Source organism: Zalophus californianus, chromosome 9 (genome assembly GCF_009762305.2).
Source record: "Zalophus californianus isolate mZalCal1 chromosome 9, mZalCal1.pri.v2, whole genome shotgun sequence".
In the NCBI taxonomy this organism is placed as follows: domain Eukaryota; kingdom Metazoa; phylum Chordata; class Mammalia; order Carnivora; family Otariidae; genus Zalophus; species Zalophus californianus.
In genome coordinates this window covers 15,742,629-15,767,670 of record NC_045603.1, presented here as the reverse complement: position 1 = coordinate 15,767,670, position 25,042 = coordinate 15,742,629, and the positions used below count along the sequence as shown (strand labels likewise).

Here is a 25,042-nt window from a genome sequence, read left to right as displayed (position 1 = left end):
GCATTGTGGTCTGAAAATAGGCAGGGAATAATCCCAGTCTTTTGGTACTGGTTGAGACCTGATTTGTGACCTAGGATGTGATCAATTCTGGAGAATGTTCCATGGGCACTAGAGAAGAATGTGTATTCCGTTGCTTTGGGATGGAATGTTCTGAATATGTCTGTGAAGTCCATTTGGTCCAGTGTGTCATTTAAAGTCTTTATTTCCTTGTTGATCTTTTGCTAAATGATCTGTCCATTTCAGTGAGGGGGTTGTTAAAGTCCCCCACTATTATTGTATTGTTGTCAATGTGTTTCTTTGCTTTTGTTATTAATTGCCTTATATAATTGGCTGCTCCCATGTTAGGGGCATAGATATTTACAATTGTTAGATCTTCTTGTTGGATAGACCCTTTAAGTAAGATATAGTGTCCTTCTTCATCTCTTATTACAGTCTTTGTTTTAAAATCTAATTTGTCTGATACAAGAATTGCCACCCCAGCTTTCTTTTCATGTCCATTAGCATGGTAAATGGTTTTCCACCCCCTCACTTTCAATCTGGGGGTGTCTTTGGGTCTAAAATGAGTCTCTTGTAGACAGCATATTGATGGGTCTTGTTTTTTAATCCAATCTGATAGCCTGTCTTTTGATTGGGTCATTTAGCCCATTTACATTCAGGGTAACTATTGAAAGGTATGAATTTATTGCCATTGTATTGCCTGTAAGGTGACTGTGACTGTATATTGTCTGTGTTCCTTTCTGATCTATGCTGCTTTTAGGCTCTCTTTGCTTAGAGGACCCCTCTCAATATTTCTTGTAGTGCTGGTTTCGTCTTTGCAAATTCCTTTAGTTTTTGTTTGTCCTGGAAGCTTTTTACCTCTCCTTCAATTTTCAATGAGAGCCTAGCTGGATATAGTATTCTTGGCTGCATATTTTTCTCGTTTAGTGTTCTGAAGATATCATGCCAGTCCTTTCTGGCCTGCCAGGTCTCTGTGGATAGGTCTGTTGCCAATCTAATGTTTCTACCATTGTAGGTTACATATCTCTTCTCCCGAGCTGCTTTCAGGATTTTCTCTTTGTCTCTGAGACTCGTAAGTTTTACTATTAGATGTCGGGGTGTGGACCTATTTTTATTGATTTTGAGAGGGGTTCTCTGTGCCTCCTGGATTTTGATGCCTGTTTCCTTCCCTACGTTAGGGAGTTCTCTGCTATTATTTGCTCCAATATACCTTCTGCCCCTCTCTCTCTTTCTTCTAATGTTGTTTCGTCTTATCGTATTGCCTATCTCTCGAATTCTGCCCTCGTGATCCAGGAGTTGTTTCTCTTTTTTTTTTTTTTAAAGATTTTCTTTATTTATTCATGAGAGAGAGAGGGAGAGAGAGAGAGAGAGAAGCAGGCTCCCAAGGAGCAGGAGGCCCGATGCGGGACTCGATCCCAGGACCCTGGGATCATGACCTGAGCCGAAGGCAGACGCCCAACCATCTGAGCCACCCAGGCGCCCGAGTTGTTTCTCTTTTTCTCAGCCTCTTTATTTTCCATCATTTGGTCTTCTATATCACTGATTCTCTCTTCTGCCTCATTTATCCTAGCAGTTAGTGCCCCCATTTTTGATTGCACCTCATTAATAGCCTTTTTGATTTCGACTTGGTTAGATTTTAGTTCTTTTATTTCTCCAGAAAGGGTTTCTCTAATAACTTCCACGCTTTTTGCAAGCCCAGCTAGTATCTTCAAAGTCATGATTCTGAACTCTAGGTCCGACATTGTACTAATGTCCGTATTGAGTAGGTCCCTGGCAGACGGTACTACCTCTTGTGCTTTTTGCTGCGGTGATTTTTTTCGTCTTGTCATTTTGTCCAGAGGAGAATAGATGAATGAGAGAACAAAATGCTAACAGGTTAACAACATCCCCAGCAAATATACTCTATACAAATCAGAAAAGACCTGAAACAAGGGGAAAAGAAAGGGAAAGAAAGAAAAAAGAAAGAGGAAAAAAAAGAAAAAGATAAAAACAAACAAAAACAGAACAAACCAAAAAAAAACACAAACAGAATATGATCAAATATGATCAGGCTAGTGCATAGATAAGTGCCACACACTAGATTTTGGGTGTATTTTGGTCTGTTAGAAGAAAGTGCCTCCTAAAGTTTTAAAGGAAGAAAGAGTTATATATGTACAAATAAGGGTTGATACAATGAAGGAATGGAAGATGACTGTAAAGATGAAAATTATAAAAAGGTCTTATAAACGGAATTTATAAGATAAAAAGTTGTCTGAAAGAAGAAAGAAGATTTAAAAAAGAAAGAAAAAAAAATGGGAGAGACTGTGATCAGGCAGGAGACTAGAACAAAGCCATACAGTAGTGATTTAGGGTATATTTTGATCTGTTAGAAGAAACTGTATATCAAAATTTTAAAGAGAGAAGAACTTATATATATATTTACATATGCCAAAAATAAGGATAACTACTATGAAGATAAAATATGACTCTAAAAATGAAAAATAAAAAATGGTTTTTTTTAAAAAAGGGATTGATAAGATGTTGGTTGAAAAAGGGAAAAAGAAAAATTCAAAACAAAAAACAGTTAAAAAAATTTAACTTTGAAAAACTAATGAATCATGGTAAAAAAGCTATGAATTCTATGCAGTATTCCCCTAGCGCTGGAGTTCTCCGGTTCTCCTTGATGGGTAAACTTGGTCTTGGCTTGCTGGCTGTTCGTGCTGATCTTCTGGGGGAGGGGCCTGTTGCCGTGGTTCCCAAATGTCTTTGCCAGAGGCTGAATTGCCCCGCCCTTGTCGGTCTGGGCTAAGCAAGCTGCTCGGGTTTGCTCTCAGGAGCTTTTGTTCCCTGCAAGCTCTCGGTACAGCTTTGGAGGACCAGGGTGAAAATGGTGGCCTCCCACTCTCTGCCTAGAGGAGCTGAGAACTCGGGGCCCCGCTCCTCAGTGCGCCCCCAGAGAAAAACAGTCAATCACTCCCGTCTCCCCCGTCTCCGGCCACACTGCGTGCTCACCCGGCCTGTGACCGAGCATTTCTATCTCTGGCACCTGACCCCGTGTGGAGTCTCCAAACCCAGCAGATCCCTGCCGTGCACTCCCGCGCCGGTCCTCCTGGGGGAGAAAGGGGCGTCTCCCCGGCTCTGCTGCTTGTTGGGTCCCTGCTGGAGGCGCAGCGGCCCAACTGGGCCGCGGATCATAGTTTATGGCCACCCCGAGCTGAGAGCCCGCACCTCGGCTCCTTCTCTGCAGCCGGCTTCCCCACTCCGATACCTGGGAGCTCTGCTGCACTCAGGCACCCCCAGTCCTTCTGTGACCCCGAGGGTCCTGAGTCCACACTCTCCCACGAGGTTTCCACCTCCCGCTTAGCCACTGGAGTGACCCCCCTCAGCGGAACCAACTTCTAAAAGTTCCAATTTTGTGCTCCGCGGCTCTAGCACTTGCCAGAAGCGGCTGACGGAGGCCCCCTCCCCCGCCGTCTATCCTCCCGAATATCGCCTCGGATTCACTTCTCCACACGTCCTACCTTCCAGTAAGTGGTCGCTTCTCTGTTCAGAGAGTTGTTGCTACTCTCTTCAATCTCCTGTTGAGTTCGTAGGTGTTCAGAATGGTTTGATCCCTATCCAGCTGAATTCCTGAGACCAGACGAAATCCAGGTCTCCTACTCCTCCGCCATCTTGCTCCGCCCCCTATCTCCTATGATACCTTTTAAAATGCAAAGCTGTTGGGGCACCTGGGTGGCTAAGTTAGTTAAGCCTCTGCCTTTGGCTTAGGTCATAATCTCAGGGTCCTGGGATCGAGCCCCACATCAGGCTCCCCACTCAGCGTGGAGTCTGCTTCTCCCTCTCCCTCTGCTCCTACCCCCACTCATATTTTGCCTCAGATAAAATCTTTTAAAAAAAGTCAAAGCTATTAAAAAGTTCTCTAGAAGCCTAAAACATTCAATAACATTGTTTACGGCAGATTTCTAGCCTTTTTAGAGTTACAGCACTCTATTTTATAACATTTATATCTTCCCTTGTAAATTAATTTAAAAAAAAACATTTATTACTCTGTGCCCAGCACGATGTTCGATGAAAAAGATGCATAGGTAAAATACATTATCTTTGCCTGTAAGGAGACAGGGAGATTTTTGAACATAGAGAGTTTGGTAGGACAAATAACCATGGTAGGGGAAAGCAAAAGGAATAGGGTGAAACAGGGTCAAATGCTACCTGAGATATAGCTGTATTTCTAGGTAAGCGTGCGTATACTTGTGTGTTTGTGTGTCTGTGTCTGAGTATCTTTCACTTTTTATAGAATTGAAATCAAATTTTCATAGGACAAGTTTCCTAAACCTTCTTGAAGAAATTAGAACTACCCTGGGATAACAAGAACAGATTAGGACTCATTGGTGTGCAGTATTCTCCCTTCAGACTTTGTCAGGCATTGATTAGATCAGCTGACACTTTGAAAAGATGTGAGGAAATTGATACCTTTACTAAACAAAAGTGAAATATTCCACAGTTTGCATGGGAGAAAAAAAGCAGCAGGACAGTAGTAGAATTTGTAATTAAGAAGTAAGGGATATATAGGGCGCCTGGGTGGCTCAGTTGGTTAAGCCACTGCCTTCGGCTCAGGTCATGATCCTGGAGTCCCGGGATCGAGTCCCGCATCGGGCTCCCTGCTCAGCAGGGAGTCTGCTTCTCCCTCTGACCCTCCCCCCACTCATGTGCTTTCTTTCTCTCATTCTTTCTCTCAAATAAATAAATAAAATCTTTAAAAAAAAAAAAAAAAAAAAGAAGTAAGGGATATATAAAGAGATCCCAAAGAGTTTCCTGAGTTTTTATCTCCCTTTTAATCGAGTGTTACCTTATTTTGATTTCCACCTATCACAGCAAGCCTGTTTGCCTTCTCTCTCTTCCTCTTCCTTTCATCCCTGGTGACTTTTTTTCTTAACCTGTGGAGATAATGATTTCAGAGGAGAGAATATTGATATCTTAAAGATATGACTTAAGAGGAGAGAATATAGATATCTTAACGTTATCAAAACTAAGATGAAACAAGTATAGTTATATAAACTGTATTTGTATAATATTTTATAAAGAACAATTGTATTTAATTTTTCCAGCATCTTGTGACATAGAAGCATTAACCCCTTTTGAGAAATGAGGACATGAAAGATCAGAGAGTTTAAATTACTCATGGAAAGTCATACAGCAGAATAGCCAATACTAGAAAATAGTATCCGGTCTAACCTTTGTTAAATAAGACTTCTTAAATGGTAGCACTCGTTCAAAAATTTTGACTGAGACAGACTAATGGAATAGAATAAAGAGTCTAGAAATAAACCTACACATACATAGTCAGCTGATTCATGACACAGGTAATGTTGAAGTGCAGTGGGGAAAAAGTGGACTTTTAAATCAATTGTATGGCTGTGTGGAAGAAAAATGAATTTGAATCCCTACCTTATGCCATACACAAAAAATTAATTTGAGATGGATAAGGACCTAAATATGAAAGGTAAAATAATAAAGCTTTTAGAAGGAAACAGATTATCTTCATGACCTTATCTATCAAACATTTCTTAAGTAGGCAAAGATTTCTAAAACAGGACAAAATAAAAATCAAATCTTAAAAAGCTGACAAATTGGTCTTCATTAAAATGAACTCATCAAGAGAAGAAAGTGAAAAAGCAGGCCACCAAATTGGAGAAGATATTTGCAACACATCTATAAATAAAGGACTCTATCCAGAATAGATTAAAAAGTCCTACAAATCTGTACAAATAAAGTCAGTCAACCCAATAAAAAAAATCAGCAAAAGGCTTGAACAGGCACTTCACAAAAGAGGTATCCAGATGACCAGTAGTCATATAAAACTTCATTAGTCATCAGGAAAATGCATAATAAAACCATGAGACCACTGCACACCCACAAGAATGACTAAATTTTAAAACTCTGACAATACTAAATGTTTGCACAACTGTAGAGCAACTAGTGGGAGTGTAAATTGGTATAAACACTTTGAAACACTATTTGGCAGTATATTCTAAAGCTTGACACAGCAGATGAGATGTAAGAAAGTATATTCCCAGCAGTACTCTTCAATATAGCCCCAAACTGGAAACAATCCAAGTGTCCATCAAGAGTAGGATAGATAAGTAAATTGTAATATAGTCACTGTATTCAGCAGTGCTTTCTTAACCTAACTGTGGTGAAGGACCAGATTTTTTTGCCCTAACTATCAGAATAAAACTCTTTTTAATACAATATTACACACAATCTCAAACTGGAAAAATCTCTCTAAATGCTCACGCACACTTTTTGCACAGGTGGTGCTGTAGATCAGTGGCAAATGGTATGGACCAACACTGGTCCACATACTGCACCTTGAATAGCGCTGCTCTCAAGTGATGAAAATGAACATCTCAAGTGATGAAAATGTGTAGACTAGCTACACATAACAACCTGGATGAATCTCACAACCAGACACAAAAGAGCCTATATTTTATGATTTCATTCAAGCAAAGTTCAGTGACAACAAAAATCACTAACCTGTGATGTTAGAAACTAGAATTACCCTTGAGGAGCAGGAGATTGTCATTCGAAGAGGCCATGAGGGGAATTCTGGAGTTCTTGATCTTGACATTGGATCATTTTTGTGCTGGTTATATGAATGTGCTCATTTGTGAAAATTTATCTAGCTCCCCACTGATGACAGGGTCTCTTTTTTGTTTTACTTATAATTTACATTAAACATTATTGAACACCAGGGCACCTGGGTGGCTCAGTCAGTTGAGCGTCGGACTCTTGGTTTCGGTCTGGTCATGACTCAGGACTGTGGGACTGAGCCCCACATGGGCTCCACACTGGGTGTGGAACCTACTTGGGGTTCTCTCTCTCCCTCTCTAAATTAAATAAATAATTATTGAACACCTATTAAACACATGCACTCTAAACTTCTGAAGGTACTAGATTAGTGGAGAAAGCAATGGAAATGCAAGTATATAAACAAATGTGGCATTACAAATTATGATTTTATGAAAGGAATCATAACAAGTTATAGTGATAGAAAATAAGGAAGAAACCTACTTAGATTAGGTGGACAAGGAAGGGGCTTCTCTGATGAAATATTTTAGCTGAGACCTGGGAAATGAAAAAGGATTGGTGATGCCAAGAGTGGAGGAAACAATCCACAGATTTCAGCAGTTGTTTTGGGTAGAGGAATAAAGATAATTTAATGGATTTATGGTAAAAGAGGGCATTGCAGACATAGGTATGACTTGGGAATTGGTGTTATAAAATGTGGGACAGGAAGAAATGGGCGGGAAAGAAGTAGGATTTTGGTTTACAGTTGCAAGTAAAAAGACCAAATTGGATAGTTTTGCAAGAAGCTTGTCTACATCAGCATGAGAAGAGAATAATTGTATCTAGAATAAAGGAAAATCTAGTTTTTGTTTTTGTTTTGAGAGAGAGCGAGCATGAGCAAGTGTGTGTGGTGGGAAGGGGTAGAGAGAGGGGGAGAGAGAGAATCCCAGACTCCTCACTCAGCACAGAACCCGATGCAGGGCTCGGTCTCACGACCCTGAGATCATGACTTGAGCCAAAATCAAGAGTCATACACTTAACTGAGCCACCCAGCACCTCAGGAAAATCTTTTTAAAAGGAAGTGCATTCCCACTTAATTTTCAGACCCAAGCAAAATCTGATCTTATTAAGAGTTAAGAAATGGAAGGAGTACCTGGGTGGCACAGGCAGTTGGGCGTTGGACTCTTGGTTTCGACTAGGGTTGTGATCGTGGGGTCATGGGATTGGGCCCTACTTCGGGTTCTGGCTGGGTGCGGAGTCTGGGTCCCTCTCTCCCTCTCCTTCTGCCCCTCCCCACTGCTTATACTTGCTCACTCTCTTTCTAAAATAAATGGGTAAACCTTTAAAAAATAAAAATAAAAGGAGTTAAATGGAAGAATTTCACATGCGTTTCAGTGTGCTTCATGTAGTTTGGGGTAAGTAAAAGTGTATTTATATATTAGAGAATTTTGTTTCAGGCATTTGAAAATGGATGGCGAATGGGACCGTGTCCGTATCAACCCTACCAGTCTTCGCATCTCTGGCATTCCACTGATTCTCTTTCCCTTTTCTCTCTTCCTTCCCCAACACACGATCGTTTCATTATCACTCATTTCAGCTCTATCTTGTTTCCTTTCTCCCTCATCATTCCCCCTCACCTTCAAATGTTCCACCGCAAGTGCTGAGCACTTCCTTGTGTATCATCCTCTTTAATTCTTTTTTATAACCCTAACAGTCACATGTGTGTGGAGATGCGTGTGGGGAAACTTTGGCTCAGAGAAGCTATATGACTTGTCTAGGGTCACAACTTAGACTCCAGACTCCAGGTGCAGTGCTTTTTCCATTATGCCACTGAGGCCTTCGTCCCTTCCAAATAAACATATGATAATTTTATGCTTAAAATACTGTCCTCTGCATTGTGAGTAATGAAATTGTGCTCTATTGTTTGTTAGATGTTATGACACATCATCTCACATCTTATACATATGAATATGAGAACATATATGAATGTATGTATAATATGTGAGTATACTTCACTATACACAGACGAGATAAATATATACTAAAGTTTTTTAATTTTTTTTAAAGATTTTATTTATTTATTTGACAGAGACACAGCGAGAGCAGGAACACAGCAGGGGGAGTGGGAGAGAGAGAAGCAGGCTCCCCGCTGAGCAGGGAGCCCGATGCGGGGCTCGATCCCAGGACCCTGGGATCATGACCTGAGCCGAAGGCAGATGCTTAACCAACTGAGCCACCCAGGCGCCCCAAGTTTTTTGATTTTTTTATAAAGAAATAGTTTTTGAAGTAATTGGTGACTTCCTGAAGTGTAGCATGCGCAGGATCTCTTATAATTATCACTCATTTTATCTGTCTTCTTAATTACTAAAAATCTGGAAGAAGAGAGAGATGACCTTGGTGCAGGTGATTAAAGAAATTATAGTGGCCCAAGAGCTCACTAAAAAACTTAGAGGAGGTAAACTAAGTGATTATTCATAACTTAGCTTATTTTCCTATTGCTTGCCTTTTTCCCTCTGACTCTCTCTGTGTCTTTAATACCAATGAGTGAGTAAACATTGGGGAAAATAGGAGATTAAACTCAGATCACTTGTTTTTCATCACTTGCCAGTAATTCTGGGGGAATTAGCAAGATTTGGGGGAGCTAGGAGATTAAGAAGACTCATTAAAATGAAGTTGATAGATTATAGATTTTAATTTATTGTTTTTAAAAATTAAGAAATGAGGCATTAAGGATGTACAACCCACTCTTAAAATATCTGATAGCATTACATCTATTTGAACTTTTATAGCAATTAGTAGACTGGAACAGTATACTATCAAAAGAATCTAGGCTTTCTGGAAATGGCAAAGCATTAGGTGAATTGAATCTTAAGGTAAAACAGAGTGGGAAATGCGTGGATGTTGATCATGCATCTCTTTGCCTGACATGCCCTGAGGGAGTGGCTAGATCAGCACCTTCTGGTTTCAGCCATTTCTGGAGGTGGTTGTAGCTCTTCATAGGAGACAGTAACCATTCACTTAGTATTGAGAACTTTTTCTACAGTATTCTGACTTCTATCACGTATGGTATAAAAATGACTGTTTAGGGGGGACAGATGGGCCATAAGATGACTCCCAGGATGTAGTGATACACCAAACTCCTTCATTAAGGCATTCAATCCCCAATTTTTCCTCTTGTCTTTTTTATTTGCTGTAGAGTGATTCTCATCAGTTCCGTGTCATGGCAGCTGTCCTTCGCCATTGTTTACTAATCGTAGGTCCAACTGAAGACAAAACAGAAGAGCTGCACAGGTAGGTAACCTCCGTGTTGGTAGCTTAACGAAGGACATCATCGATTCTTGTTGTTTTTATGCACCTAATTTTAGTTGTTAAAAGCACAATAAAGTGAAACTATTACAGTGAATCAGGTAACTGGTGAGAAATAATTACTGATGAGAAATTTTCATTCTATCCCCTTTGACTTTGTTAAATTGAGTCCCAACAAAAGAAGGGAATTTGACATTTGTTGTATTCATCAATAAAACCCAGAGTAACAATAATAATAGCACAATTCAGCAGTTACTGAGTACTATGTGTGACATGATGCTAAATGCTTTGTAAAGATTAACTTATTTTAATCAGCACACTCACCTTATGAGGTGTAGGTACTGCTATTTTTCCCTTTTGATAGGTGATGAAAGTGGGGCATAGAAAAATGAAGCAATTTCTTTGAGATCATACATCCTAGTAAGTGACAGGGCTTGGATTTGAACCCTGCTTTTCATTACTACGCTCAAACTAATAGTCTCACTGATTTCACTATAACAGTATTTACCAAAAAGTATACTGTAAGCAATATGTATTAATTAAATTTTTAAAACTTACAAAAATTGGTTCACAGTCTCAAGTATTAATATTTAAAAAATAGTTCAAGTGTTGTGACTTGCCTTTTGGAACTTTTGGTGGACTACTGCTAAAATGTGTCATTCTGTGAGAACTGAGTTGATGCATTTTTCTAGTTCTCTGTCTATTCTAGATCAGGCTTGCAATTACAACACTTCTGACTTTAACATAAGACTGCTTATGGTGCTTTACTCTTTTAAAATACAAGTGGTATTTTCTTTTAAAGATTTTATTTATTTGAGAGAGACAGCGAGCATGAGCAGGGGGAGGGGCAATGGGAGAGGGAGAAGCAGACTCCCCACTGAGCAGGGAGCCTGACTCACCGGGCTCAATCCCAGGGTCCCAGGATCATGACCCATGAGCCAACAGGAGATGCTTAACTGAGTGAGCCACCCAGGCACCCCAAATACAAATGGCATTTTAAACAATTCAAATAAATTCAAATCTGCAAACAATTAACTTTGGCATTAACTCTGCTTTACAAATAAAATTGGATTCTTCTTTTTTTTTTTTTTTTAAAGATTTTATTTATTTATTTGAGAGAGACTGAGAGATAGAGAGCACGAGAGGGAAGAGGGTCAGAGGGAGAAGCAGACTCCCCGCTGAGCAGGGAGCCCGATGTGGGACTCGATCCCGGGACTCCAGGATCATGACCCGAGCCGAAGGCAGTCGCTTAACCAACTGAGCCACCCAGGCGCCCAAAATTGGATTCTTCTTAATAGTAGAAAGCACCTTTTGAGAATTTACAATATTCTGTTTTTCAAAATATGGCTTAAATAAAATTTCATAGAAACACAACCAGAGTGTAAAAATGAAAGATAACCTTAATTGTTATTTTTCAATGAAATCCTTATTATTTTAGTTATGATCAGCAATTTATTATTTGATATTACACAGAGTTTGTTGATAGGTTATCTTTATGTACTCTGTCCTGCAAACATTAAAAAGATTATTTTCTTCACAATGAAAAAGTGTGATTTTTTTTTCATCTTTCGATCAAAATTTCCTTTAATTTTCTTGAGACTGTGCCTTTAAAAAATTCAATAAAGTTCAATAAATCATAGCCTCTAAAAAAACTTAAACATTTTGACTCACTATAATTTTAATAATCAAAAGACACTAGAAATACAGATGCTAAAACTTTTTAAAAATGGATTTATAATAAGCCCAGCAGTAAATTGATGGCTTTTTTTTTTTTTTGGAAATCAGGTATCATAAGTTAAATGGCATTCATACAAGAATGTGAGGAGAAAGTGTTTTGGGAATTTTTAACACTAGTTACAAAAAACATTGCTAAGGATTTCTCTGATAAATTTAATATTTTAACACAGCACCCAGTATTTATCAAAAAAGAGTAAGAAGAGAGGTTTTAAAAAACAGATTTTTAAAAAAGTAATCAGATTTCTTTATTTTCCTTCTGATAATATTTGCTTTAAAATATTCTTAAATAAATTTTAAAGATATTTTTCTTTAAATTTGCTTTTATCTTAAAAGTTGCTCTGATAAAATATCTATTAGCTACACTGTAAATAAGAAGGGATATCCCTAGAGCCACAAACAGGATATAGAAGTATATCTCAAGGCTTACCTAGGAGATTGAGGTTGCTGCTGACTTGACAGTTTATCTGGAATGGCCCTGCATGTCCCTTTAATCAGAATTAAAGTGATTAGTATCGTTTGAGTAGTGACTCTAGGCTAAGCCATTTAAATACGGAGAAAACTGCATTAACCTCAAAGGGCTATATTAGGAAACTTACTAGGATTGTAATATCCACTAAATTCTGCATATTTATAGTGACCCTGAAAATCAGGTGTGTGTTTAAGGCTAAGTTAAAAAAATCAGAATGTTTTCAAAGTACCATTTTGTTCCATTTTTTTTAAAGTTATTTTCTAAGTTTGTTTTTTTCTTTTTGACACTTTAAGGAAAAATGTAATGAAATAAGCATACCTGGATAGTATATGATTATGCCTTGTCATTAAACTCAAAGAGTTGTAGCAATGAGTAAATGAGAAATTAACAAAGCACTCTGTCCCTGGCACTGAGGAAGCACTCGCCAAGTGCGTGAGCTGCTATCGCCTCTGCCATCACGCTGCTGCCACCGCCACTTCTGTTACTATTATTACAATAAGCACACTGGCTTTTAGATCCAATACGGAGTTCCAGATCTCTTTTTAAAAGTTGTTTTTGATTTTGATATTTTGTTAGGAACTCATTTCTAAGTATATCCTGTGATCATGTAGAGAAATCTATTTTCCATTCATCTTAAGTTTTTCTCAAGCCACATGTGTTCTATGATACATGCATGGCAGGAGTCGACTAGGCTCCTGTGAGTGAGTAGAAACATGGCTTGGCAGCAGCTTTTTCTGATGTGCTGTCTCTGTACAACAGTGTCCTTTTTTTCCCCACCCCCAGAGCAATCAAGAGGACACGACATAGAGATAAAATGAGTTCGCTCGCATAGACTGCTGACCTTAACCTTTATCTCCTCTAATCAGCATCTTAGATAGTTTTTAAAATCTACTTATTTCATTTCCTTTTGTCTATACTTAAAGTAACAAGTAAATTGTTGGTTTGAGCCATCTTTTTTGATACATTAAAGGACATCCTAATTCTGTTCATCTCTGCTATCTTCCTGAAAGTATTTTTAGCCCTCTTGTCCATAATCAGTAAGTTTATGCATAAACAGCCAAAAACAGTTGCATGTAGATGTGGTTGTGGTTTTGTTTTATTTTAGAGAGAAGGGGGGAAATGGAAATGGCCTAAACGCTAGAAAGGTGAGGAGAGGAGAGGGAAGGACCAGATCTGATTTAATTTATTTTAGCCTCTCAATCTACTTTCTTTCACTTTGCACCTTGACATCTACAAAACGCTTTCTTTTTTTTTCCCGCACTCAGAGAGCCCGTGTTTCTTTAAAAAGTACTTACTTCCTTGCCTTTTTTGTTGTTTCTTTGCTTAGACTAATGTATTTTATCTCATATACTGAAGGAGACAATTTAGTACCTAATGATACCTCATTACAATCCTAGGCAATGTCTTTTTTTCCAGCTTTATTGAGATACAGTGGACATATAACATTGTTTCAGTTTAAGGTGTACAATTTGATAGATTTACATATTGCAAAATGATTACCACCACAGCACAATGTCTTAGACATGGCCAACTTTTAATTAATGTTTGAAAATTGAGGGGAGAGGAGATTGGGGGAATGGGTAAAACAGGTGAAGGGGATTCAGAGGTACAAACTTGCAGTTATAAAATAAGTAAGTCACAGGGATGAAAAGTATAACATAGGGAATAAAGTCAATAATATTGTAATAATGTTATTTAGTGACAGGTGGTAACTACACTTAAGGTGGTGAACATTGAGTTTGAGTAATGTATAGAATTGTCAAATCACTATGTTGTACACCTGAAATTAATATAACATTGTATGTCAACTATACTTCAATTTAAAAAAATTTTTTTTGTAGAAGTTTGAAAATTGGATGATTTCATTTTGGCTTCTACTTATTAACTGAGCACTTACTCTATGTTAGACACTATGTGGAGCTCAAGAACAGCAAAGATGAATACAGTGTAATCTGTGTTCTCCAGGGCTCACCAGCTAGGGGATAAAACAGACATGTAAGTAAATAAGTGCAGTTATGTTGATGAGGGTTGTGTAAGACACAGACAAGCTTATGTAGGTATATAGAAGACAAGAGAGTTTACTTTGGAGAGATCAGAGAAGGGGGGTCTTATTTTATTTTTTTGTTATCATTGAAGCTCCTAGCCCTTTAACCTGCTTCTTACTGTGAATAACAGTTATCTAGGTGAAGAGAGATTTTTTGAACTATCACTGAGCACCATGCTAGGTGCTTGAAGGGCTCCACAGTGCATACTCTGGAGGAACATAAAGTCTAAATGAGGAGATAAGACATAAATATGAAAAGTTAAAAAATAATTCAAGGCCATAATCGAAGAGCTGTCACAAGATAGTTTTTGAGTAGCTTCCCAGTGAATTAATTGTCCAAATAATAACTGCTAATAGAATTTAAAGGACTAGCTCACTGTGGTCTAACATGAGGAGGAAAGTCTTCCTTACTCATACTGTACTTGTTCTCCATCCTCATCCAGACCTCTGGTCTCCTGGTGATAGCTGTTTCTCCTACTTATGAGCCCCCTGTGGGTTTACTTTCTTCCCTCCCTATTCTAAGGCATTGGTTCATCATTTCAACCTAATCTGTATGCCCTCGTTGTCCATGTCCTGCCAGTCTTGAAGCACCCAACCCCAGATCTGTCAGGCCACCTTCTTTCTCCACTGCTGCAGGCGGCTCAGTCCTGTGGGAGAGTTTTACCTAACCCAACAGTTTGGTCCATCCTCTCCCCTGCATGCAGAGTTGTTTCTCAAAAAGCAGATGTCTGCTTAGAATCCTCTATGGCTCCCCTCTGTCTTTATGTTAAAGAGCAAGCTTGTATTGTCGTTTTGCATTTATTAATAATCGGCAGCCTTATCGGGGAAATCTATGTTTCCCTGGCTTCTACACCTTCTTTTTTGCCAGAATAACTCTGGTTTAAGGTCATCAGTAACCCATCTGGCTATAACCTACATCTTATGGCAGTCCCCTTTATAATATCCCTACCCCACTCCACACAGACATACATGTACTTTTCTGCTCTCATTGCCTACTAAGGCCCCTCCTTTAGAGGCCTTGTCCTCTGCTTTACACTGTATACTTAGCACCTAGCACAAGGCATAGTAAATATTTGTTGTGAATGAAGTGAGGTTTAAGCTAGTCTTAAAGAATGAGAACATGCTAGGCAGGAGAACACATGGCCAAATACAGAAAAGAGTTTGTGTCTATGGCACATTTAGAGAACAATGACCAATGACCAGGCTGCTGTGGGTTAAAAAGCTATGCTTTGCTGAGAGCAGCATTCAGGGGTCTTTCCATCCATATCTTATCCAAAGTTTTCTTGACACTTCTCACCTGCAGCTGCTTCAGTCTTCTCTTGACTATCTGGTTCTTCTGCTGTTCTCTCTTGAATTTGATCTACTTGGGCTTTGGATCCACTGCTCCACCAGAATGGCTATTATTGAGGTCACTAGTGACTTCCATATTGCTAAACCCAGTGGACATTTTTCACTTGTCATCTTACTTGATCTGTCCACATCATTTGACAACGTAATCACTCCATTTTTGCGTATATACTTTCTTCCAAGATACCATTGTATCTTGGTTTTCCTCCCACCTCACTAGTTTTAATTTCTTCCTCAATTCCTCAGCCTCTAAACAATAGAGTGCCCCAGGTTCAGCCCTCTTAGTTTTTCAGTCCACACTCATTCCCTCACTGATCTAATCCAACCCTTTATCTTCAGACACCATCCGCATGCTAATAACTCTTCAGTTTCTATCTTTAATCCAGATCTCCCCCCCTGAACTTCAGACTCTTGCAGCTAACTTCCTATTAACATCTCCCCTTGGAAGTCTAATAGATATCCCCAACTTAACATATCCAAAATTAAACTCTCAATCTTCCCCTAAAAACTGCTTCTCTGCCAGTGTTTCACATTTCAGTTTATGGCAACTCCAGCTTTCCACTTGATAAGGCTAGAACTTGGATTCTCACGCTTCACAACAAGCCTGTCAAGAAATGTCTTTCAAAATATATCCAGATGTAACCACTTCACTGTTATCATCATGTTCAATCTCCTGAATTATTATAGTGACATCCTGATTCTTCTCACCTTTGATGTCCTACCATCTGTTCTCAATGCAGTAGTCAGAGTGACCCTTTTAAGGTAAATAAGAGTACATCACCATGCAAGACCCTACAGTGGCTCCCACTTCACTGAGAATAAAATTAAATTACAACCGCCTCCAGTGCCAGTCTGGCCCCTATACCTGTCTGATCTCCGCCTCCAGTGCCAGTCTGGCCCCCATACCTGTCTGATCTCCGCCTCCAGTGCCAGTCTGGCCCCCATACCTGTCTGATCTCCGCCTCCAGTGCCAGTCTGGCCCCCATACCTGTCTGATCTCCGCCTCCAGTGCCAGTCTGGCCCCTATACCTGTCTGATCTCCGCCTCCAGTGCCAGTCTGGCCCCTATACCTGTCTGATCTCCGCCTCCAGTGCCAGTCTGGCCCCTATACCTGTCTGATCTCCGCCTCCAGTGCCAGTCTGGCCCCTATACCTGTCTGATCTCCGCCTCCAGTGCCAGTCTGGCCCCTATACCTGTCTGATCTCCGCCTCCAGTGCCAGTCTGGCCCCTATACCTATCTGATCTCCTCTCCTACTCCTTTTCCTGTATATGGTGGTTCAGCAACACCAACTTCACAGCTCCTCAGTTATGCCACTTTTTCTACCTTGGAGCCTTTGTTCTTGCTTTTCTTTCTGAAATCCTCTTTGCCCACATAGTCCACATGGCTCATTCCCTCACTTCATTTCAGTCTTTGCTTAAATGGCACCATTTTAGTGAGGACTACCCTATTCAAAATTATAACCCACCTGTTCTATCTTACCTTCCTGGGTTTCTCCGCCAGGCCGCTTATCACCTTCTCTCATGTTATTCGGTCATCTTACTTGTTTTGTATACTTTTCATTGACTGTCCTCTCCATGCTGGAAAATAAGCTCCATAAAGGCAGAGATTTGTCTCTTTTCTTCATAAAACAATGCCTGACACAAGTAATAAATAATTACTGAATTGAGCTAAAGTTAGGAATTTACATCTTTTGGAGAAAGTCTTTTGGAGATCTTAAGGTTCATTTAAGTAAATTCTCTAGCCATAAAGAAAAGATATGTGAGTCCCAAATATAAAGAAGATATATTTGAATCAGGAAGATTTATTAATGGCTATAGGTCTACATGTACCATTATCATGCTCCTCATTGTCATTTGGTATTAAATTATGTTTAGTCCAGGACTGATACAGGACTGGTCTTTAGATTGCCTCCCCTCTCCCACAACTAACAAGGCTTTAATCACGGCGTTAAGGAGTTCTAAATAGGCATTGCTTTTGAATCTGCATATCAGGAGGGGGCTGGGAGCAGGAGTGGGAGGATGTCATGTCCCAGTGATTAATGATCTCTAGGAAGCTGAAAAGGGGAGAGTAATATACACAGTATTTCTACCCCCTGGAGTAGGAATGCAAACACCATTGTGCGGATCTGTGCATAGTCACTGACTTCCTGGTAGCTGGAGAATTTCATACACTCTTCTACCACAAATAAAACTGTCAGAGAAGTGACAGAGCTCAAAAAGCGGGCCTTCCTTACTTAAAAAGAATAGCTCAAACACAGTGAGCCAGAAAATTAATTTTGTAGTTGTTTGGAAACCCAGTTGTTTAATAAGAAACGAGAAAATGGGAACTTTCCTTGAAAAGCCTAAAACCTCCAAATATTTGTTGAATCAAACTCTACATTTGGTTTCTTAAATTTACCGGATTCCTGGAAACTGCTTATTTTAAATGAATTTAAAGGGAAACATTCCTTTGTAATGAAATACATTGTCTTAAACTTTTCAGTGTGGTCTCTATGGTAGATTTAGAGAATCATACTATCAGTGGACTCCAGTGCCTATTGCCCTGTGTGTTGAAAAAAAAATCCTAACATTTCAAAATGGTTTATACAGTTTTAGAAAGTAATTCTATGGTAGAGTTCTTTTGTTTGTTTTCACCCCCAGTGAATCTGTGATATTTAACAACAGTTTCCAAATGCTTAAGTCAGAAGCGAAACATTTTTAAGTCTAGATAAAGAACTACAGATGTTTGCAAAAAATTTTAAAAGAAAGTTTGTGGGAAAAGTATTGTATTTCAACCAATTGTGATTTTTTACAAATAACCAAAATTAGGGCCATTGTTTAACAGTAGCAGGTAGTAATCACAGCAGCAGCAACAGATTTTTCGTGGGGACCACCAAATAACGTGTATTTTACCAGGAATCATTCATTCATAGGATTTGTTATTTTTGTTCGTGGCTCAGATTTTTTTGATACCCTTTACATTACTACTCATTGTTCTGCATTGTCTAATTTTTAAACTTTGATCTCTTATGAATATTTTTTTCCATAATATAAAAAGAAAGGAAGGAAATACTCATTCTTGGAGAACTTCAGATTGAAAGAAAAAAAATGTGTATTTTATTTTTGTTGTTTACTTTTATTTTTGAGGGTGTCACTATAATCTAAATTAAAAGGAACTATTGTGGTCTAAATTAAGACACAATCAGATAGATTAAGCCCTGAGTTTGGTTTCCAAGTGGTTAGACTTTTTGATTGCATTTGCAAGTTTATTTTTAGTCAGGATGTGGTTATTTTTAGATCTGCTTCTCTGTCAGTAGGAAATGTAATGCCTGTCTTTCCATTGTTGTTTATCAGGAAGTTCTGAGGCACAGGCTTAGAAGATCCAGTTAGCAGAGAATACCACCTTCTTTTAGATGAAAGAATGTGAAATAATGCCTGAAGGAAAATCTGTTAATTGAGAACATGTCTAATTTTTAAATTATTAGCGTCACTTTAATCTCTTACACACTGAGCAACAGAACAAGATTTTTAGGGAATACCAAATACACAAGGTTTGGGTTCCCCCTACTGGTGTGCATCCCAGGTGCATGTGTTCATTAATAAGGTAGCAGAAAGGCCTAGGGGATAAAGATTTGAAATGGCTCTGTTGGCCTCTTTTGAAGAGACCTGGTGATGAGAAAAGGAGAAAAAGCACCATTACCCATTTTCTGCTAATGTCTTTTTTAAAATGGGATGATCTAAAAATTGTATTTTTTATACGTAGAAAGAACAAAACTTAATCCTATAATATTTGGGTTTTAATGTTGTTGCCTCTGTGATAAGCTGCTTATATACAGCTTCTCAGATGCTTTATGTTGTAATCTAAGGAATAATAAAACACCAGTAGCTCCACAAAAGGATTTAAAACCCCAAGGAAAAAATATAAGCCTAGCGTTGTATCATAATAAAATTAAAGAGCTGGTGTTAAAGCACACTAATTCCTATTTTAGCATTTCAGAAAGTGACATGACATCATGTGATTGTGTGTGTCCATTTAACATCTGTTCTTTCTAATTTGTCATATGTGTATTTAAAACATTTCCCTTTATTTTCTGTCTCTTAGTAAATGCCAAGTAATATTAAAGGCTTGTTTTGAAAAAGAAAAATTTTAATTGACTCCTAGAAGTCATTTCTGAACTTCTTATTATGTTTGCATTTTAAAGGACTATTCAATGAAATCAAAATATTGTATTTTTAAATTGCTTTTCAGCAATGCAGTCAACCTTTTAAGCAATGTTCCGGTCTCTTGTTTGGATGTTCTCATTTGTCCATTAACCCATGAAGAAACGGCCCAAGAGGCAACGACACTGGATGAACTGCCCAGTGATAAAACAGCTGAGAAAGAAACTGTTTTGAAAAACAATACCATGGTATACAATGGTATGAATATGGAAGCCATTCATGTTTTACTCAATTTTATGGAGAAGAGAATAGACAAGGTAAGGCTGATAAAATGGAGGCCTTGGGAAAATATTTCTAAAGAATGTAAATGTGCCATATATGCAGACATCACAGGGCATGATTTTTTAAATTTAAACTTTTTTTTTAATAGCTGACATTTTGTGTGATTGTACTCTGGAAATCATTTTATTACGGTATATGATTAATGGCAAAAAAACAAGTGAATTTATTTGTTTAAAGCCAAAAATTTTGTTGATGCAAGACCAAAATTGTGACTAGGGCCTGAAAGCAAAGGAAAAATTACTTTCCATGTAAGTATTTTGTAAGACCTAGAAGTAAAAATTATCCCCCCCAAAAAACTTGATGATAAATACTTACATAATAACTAAAAGCTATCTTTAAAAAAAAATCATCAACTTTTCATTTGTTGTGAGCTGCTTATTTTCTCTTGTCTGTCACTTACTTTGTCAGCTTAACTATATTAAAAGGCAGCAAGGTAGTGTGGGTGGGTCATCAAAACCTTTGCCTCATTTAAGCCCATTGGCTGAGCCAGTGAGGACCCCACAAAATGTAGGAAAATCCAAGGAGGATAAAAATGGACATTAATAAACATGAAGATAACTGATGGAATGGAAACATTGTTAGAAAAATAATTTCTTAAATAGTTCGTAAAGCTTTGGTAACATAAAATGTCTCTCCCTCAAAAAAGGAATATTAACGTGCTCAGTTATACAGAGGAAAGTAATACTGTTAGAAACTAATACAGTATGTCTGGTTTTCTTTATAGGGAAGCAGCTATAGAGAGGGTCTCACTCCAGTTCTCAGCTTGTTAACAGAATGTTCCCGAGCCCATCGAAACATCAGAAAATTTCTCAAAGATCAGGTAACTGCTTAATGCAAATTACTCCTCATAGTTAATCTTCTTATATGTGGTTTTTAAAAATAGAATTAATGAGTTGCATTCTTTCATAATGGTTTTCTTTCATAAAATCAGAAACTCAGAAAAGTTAGTTTTAATCTTTGAAATCTTCCTAATCCAGAAAATAGTATTTTTTCTGAGTCATTCATTCATTTATTCAACAAATAGTTGAGATCTACTTTGTGTTGTCTCCTAAGCACTGAAAGACAGATGATGTCTTTGCCTTGTGGAGTTTACCTTACAGTGGGGCAACAAAAAGGAAATGAATACATTTATGTTATAATGTCATGTAATGATATGTTCTAAAGAAAGACAGCAGCAGAAGGGGAGACTTAGGGGAATGGGGAGGGCCTCTCTGAGAAAGTGACATTTGAGCAGAAATTTGGGTAAGTAAGAAAAGGCTCTCAGAAAATCTGGAAGAGGAATGTAAAGAGAACAAGTTCAAAGTCCCTGAGATGAGAGGATGCTTTGGCATGCTTATGGAAAAGCAAGGAGGCTAGACCAAGTTGGCAAGGAGTAAAAAAAGTAAGCAAGAACCAGATGGCCTAAGGTTGTATAGGACTTGTGATTCTCTTCTAAGTGAGATGGGAAAGCACTGGACCATTTTGAGAAAGGGGAATTAAATGAAGGGGATGTCATTTATATTTTAAAATACTCTGGCTACTATATGTAGGATAGACTAGGAGAATGGGAGTAAATGCAAGGAGGCCAGTTGAAAAGAGAGCTGATGGTGAAGGTTTAGAGAAGGATGGGTAGCAGAGCTCATGGTAAGAGTTCTTTCCACCACTGGTCCTCTGTCCATCTGCCCATATCATATGTCGTTTGTCTCCCCTTCTATCATAATGGGTGAATTGTCCCCGCTTTCTTCTGAGGCCAGCCTCTGCACTTGTGCCCTGGATTCCTCTCCTGCTCACCTTCTCAGGAACTTCGCTCCTGCATTTATTTCCTCTCTTCTTACGTTAATCTTTCTTTTTTTTTTTTTAATGTACTGGGTCATTTCTGTCTTCACGCAAACACATCTTCCATCTTAAAAACAAAACAAAACAAAACAAAACCTTCCCTCAATTTCACTTCTCAAGCTGCCTCCCTATCACTCTGCTCTTCTTAGTGCAGTGTTCCCCAGAAGAGTTTTCCATACTCACCCTCTCTATTCTTTTTACTCATCTTTTTCTCCTGAACCCACCAAAATTAGGCTTTCATACTTTCCACCCCACTGCAAAGGTACTCCTCAAAAGTCACCAACCCAATATTGCCATATCCAATAGTTCTCAAATCTGTTTTTTAAAATGCATTCCCCCAGTGCATTTTGATGTAACTGAGTATTCTGTCCTTCTTGAAATACTTTCTCCACTTGGTTTCTAGGACACAATAGGGAACCTCTTTGCACTGTCTGAGTGCCCCGAGACAATATTGTCTTTGTCTCCACTCCCACTACCCTGGTGATCTCATTCAGCAGTCATGGTTTTGAAAATCATCTATATGCTGATGACTCCCAAATTTATCTCTCTAGCCCTGACCTGTCCCCTCAGCTCCAGACTGACATAACAAGCTGCCTCCTCATCTCCTCCCCTTGGATGTATAGTAGAGGTCTTAAGTTTAACATATCCCAAACCAAGTTCTTGATTTCCCATCCCTTCACCCTGTTTCTTTCCTTCTTTCCACATTTCCCCGTACATGGTACCACCATTCACCCCACTGCTTTTTTTTTGCCATGTAGAATTTCCCTTGTTAAATGAACCCGCTTCATTTCTCCCTTTATGTTTATGGTCAAGATTTAGTAAGCACCTTTATTACACGTGAAGCACATTAGTAGATACTGATGCTAAGGAGATATTAGAAAGTAGAGACTCTTTCTTTGAGGAATTTACAGTCCATTGGAAGAAGAGAGTAGTACCATGAAAGCATGAATAATCATTTAAATCAAATAAAATAGTTAATGAATTAAGGTCATTTCCAATTTGATTATTTTAAGACATTCTACTGTGACTAGGAGTACTTGGTAAAGAATAATAAACGAAAAATATTTTAAGTTTTCTATATTTTAGCTTTTTTTCATAGGAGATCCATGTTCAACTGAACTGTTTAGATTTTGCTATCTCTGACCAAGATAGTAAAAGAAAAACCTGTTTGTTAAACAGCTTTATATGAAGGCCTTGGGCCACATATTATGTGGACACAAAGATTATGAGACCCACTTTCTGTCCTCAAAGAAGCACTACAGTATAGAGATAAAACATGACAAGTAAAGATGACTAAGATAAAAGACACACAAAAAAATCAACTTTCCTTCTGAGAAAGATGCAGTCTAAACTATGATGATTAAGAAAGGCAGAATGTAAAGTAACAGATGATTAATTTTGGTAATAGTATAAATGGAATGATGGCTAATTAATTATTATGCCCTGTAGTTAATACCTGATTAAATCCAACTCATACATACCCAAAGGAAATTGGTCTTAAGTATTTAGGTGGGTAGAAATAGAACAGATGGTAGAAATTACTGACCCAGGTTAGGTTAGTCTGGAAAGGCTTACAAAAGAGACGAGAATCTGTGGATTTGAAAGAGGAAATGAACAAGATTTGTCAAAAGAAAGAAGATTGTTGGAGGGTAATATTTGGGAGGAAATAGAATGAGTCCATACAAATGCAGTTTGTTTGGGAGTGATATATAAGAATAAAAGCAACAAACTTCTATTTTAAAAAACTTGTTTTTAAGAAATCCAAAACATAGCTAACAAAATTTTGGGGTGATAACTTTTGTTAATAGATTCTTCAGTCTGGAACAATAGGCACATGCTACATGAAATCACTTTTTAGATATCTCATTCTTCAATACATTCAGTATATAGAGACCATATAAAACTCAGTATGGTTGGCTGAATCAAATAATAAGGATTTACTATGCAATGACTTTGTGCCTTTAGAGCATAGAAATTCTGGTGCTCTACCCTATCAGAAATATTGAAATACGGCTTCTGTGTAAATACTTTGGGTAGATGATTCAATTTTCTGAGATTTAGTTGCCATTTGTGTTCACAGCACCTCCAATACCTCCTGATACATGGTAGGCACTCAGTATAGAAAGAGAGAGAGGAAAGAAGTCATTTGAACGGACTAAATAAAATGATATACACATGAAGGGCCTGGTACAGTAAATTATTTGACTTTGTTTTTATCCTCATAGTGCCTAGCTTATAGAAGGCACTTTTAGAAAGATATTTGAGGGGCGCCTGGCTGGCTCAGTCAGTAGAGCATACAACTCTTGATTTCGGGGTTGTCAGTTCGAGCCCCCCATTGTGTGTAGAGACTACTTAAAATAAAATCTTTGAAAAAATATTTGAATTAATCCATTCTTCCTTCAGTCAACAAATATTTATTAAACACATGTAATATGCCGTGTACTGAGAGCAGTAAAGAAAACAAAGAAATCCCTGCCCCCATGGCACTGACTCTTACAGAAGAAGGCCAACAGTAAAGAAATATATACTGTATCAGGTGGTGAGGAATGCTGTGAGGAAGATTAAAATGGTTGGAGGAGGGTGGTGCACAGAAAAAGAGAGGTCATGTAGGGTGGTCAGGAAATGTCTTCCTATAAAGTGACATTTGAACACAGACCTGAAGTAAGGAATGAGCCATGCAAGTTTCTAGACAAAGAGTTTCTGGGCAGAGGGAGCAGCAAATGCACAGACCATGAGACAGGAAAGTGAGGGGTGTGCGTAAGGAGTTCCAGGTAGGTCTGTGCGGCTGTAGCAGTGTAGGCCAGGAGTATAGTAGAAATGAAGTTAGAAAAATAGCAGGAAGCTGGATTATGTGAAACCTAAGGGAGTTGTAAGAACATTGTTTTTCACTGTAAGATGAGAAGCCCTAGGAACTGGAGGACTTGGAGAACAGGAATGACATGATCTGACTTTCAGAGGATCCCTAGCTGCTTTGTAGAGAAGAAATCATTAGAAGGACCAGAATGAAAGCAGAGAACACTGAGAGGTTGTGGTAATAACCAGTTCAGGTGAGACATATCGGTAACTTGGATTTAATAATATTAGAGGGGGTAGTGAGAAGTGGCTGAATTATGGATATATTTCAGAGGTAGAAACAATATCATTTGCTTGTGGTTAGTTATGGGGTGTGAAAGAGAAAAGGCTATTTCCAAGGTGTGTGTACTAAACAGTTGGAAAAATAGACTTACCATTTAGTGAGATGGAAAACTAAGAAGGAACAGCTTTGGTGGGAGCATCAAGAGTTCTGTTTAGGACATGCT

General features: G+C 38.4%; 1 protein-coding gene across 10 annotated transcripts in view; it reads left to right on the top strand.

Annotated features, from left to right (window-relative positions):
• RIC8B (RIC8 guanine nucleotide exchange factor B) overlaps positions 1-25,042 on the top strand; it is a 105,401-nt gene that overhangs the window by 43,833 nt on the left and 36,526 nt on the right. For all 10 annotated transcript variants that reach the window (XR_003519680.2, XR_003519682.2, XR_003519681.2 and 7 more), the window contains exons 4-6: positions 9,740-9,834; positions 19,675-19,903; positions 20,653-20,748. Coding sequence is in view for 5 of the 10 variants with exons in the window: in XM_027592064.2 (XP_027447865.1) it covers positions 9,740-9,834; positions 19,675-19,903; positions 20,653-20,748 (420 nt within the window). In the remaining 5 variants the exon portion in view is untranslated. The remainder of the gene's footprint in view (positions 1-9,739; positions 9,835-19,674; positions 19,904-20,652; positions 20,749-25,042) is intronic.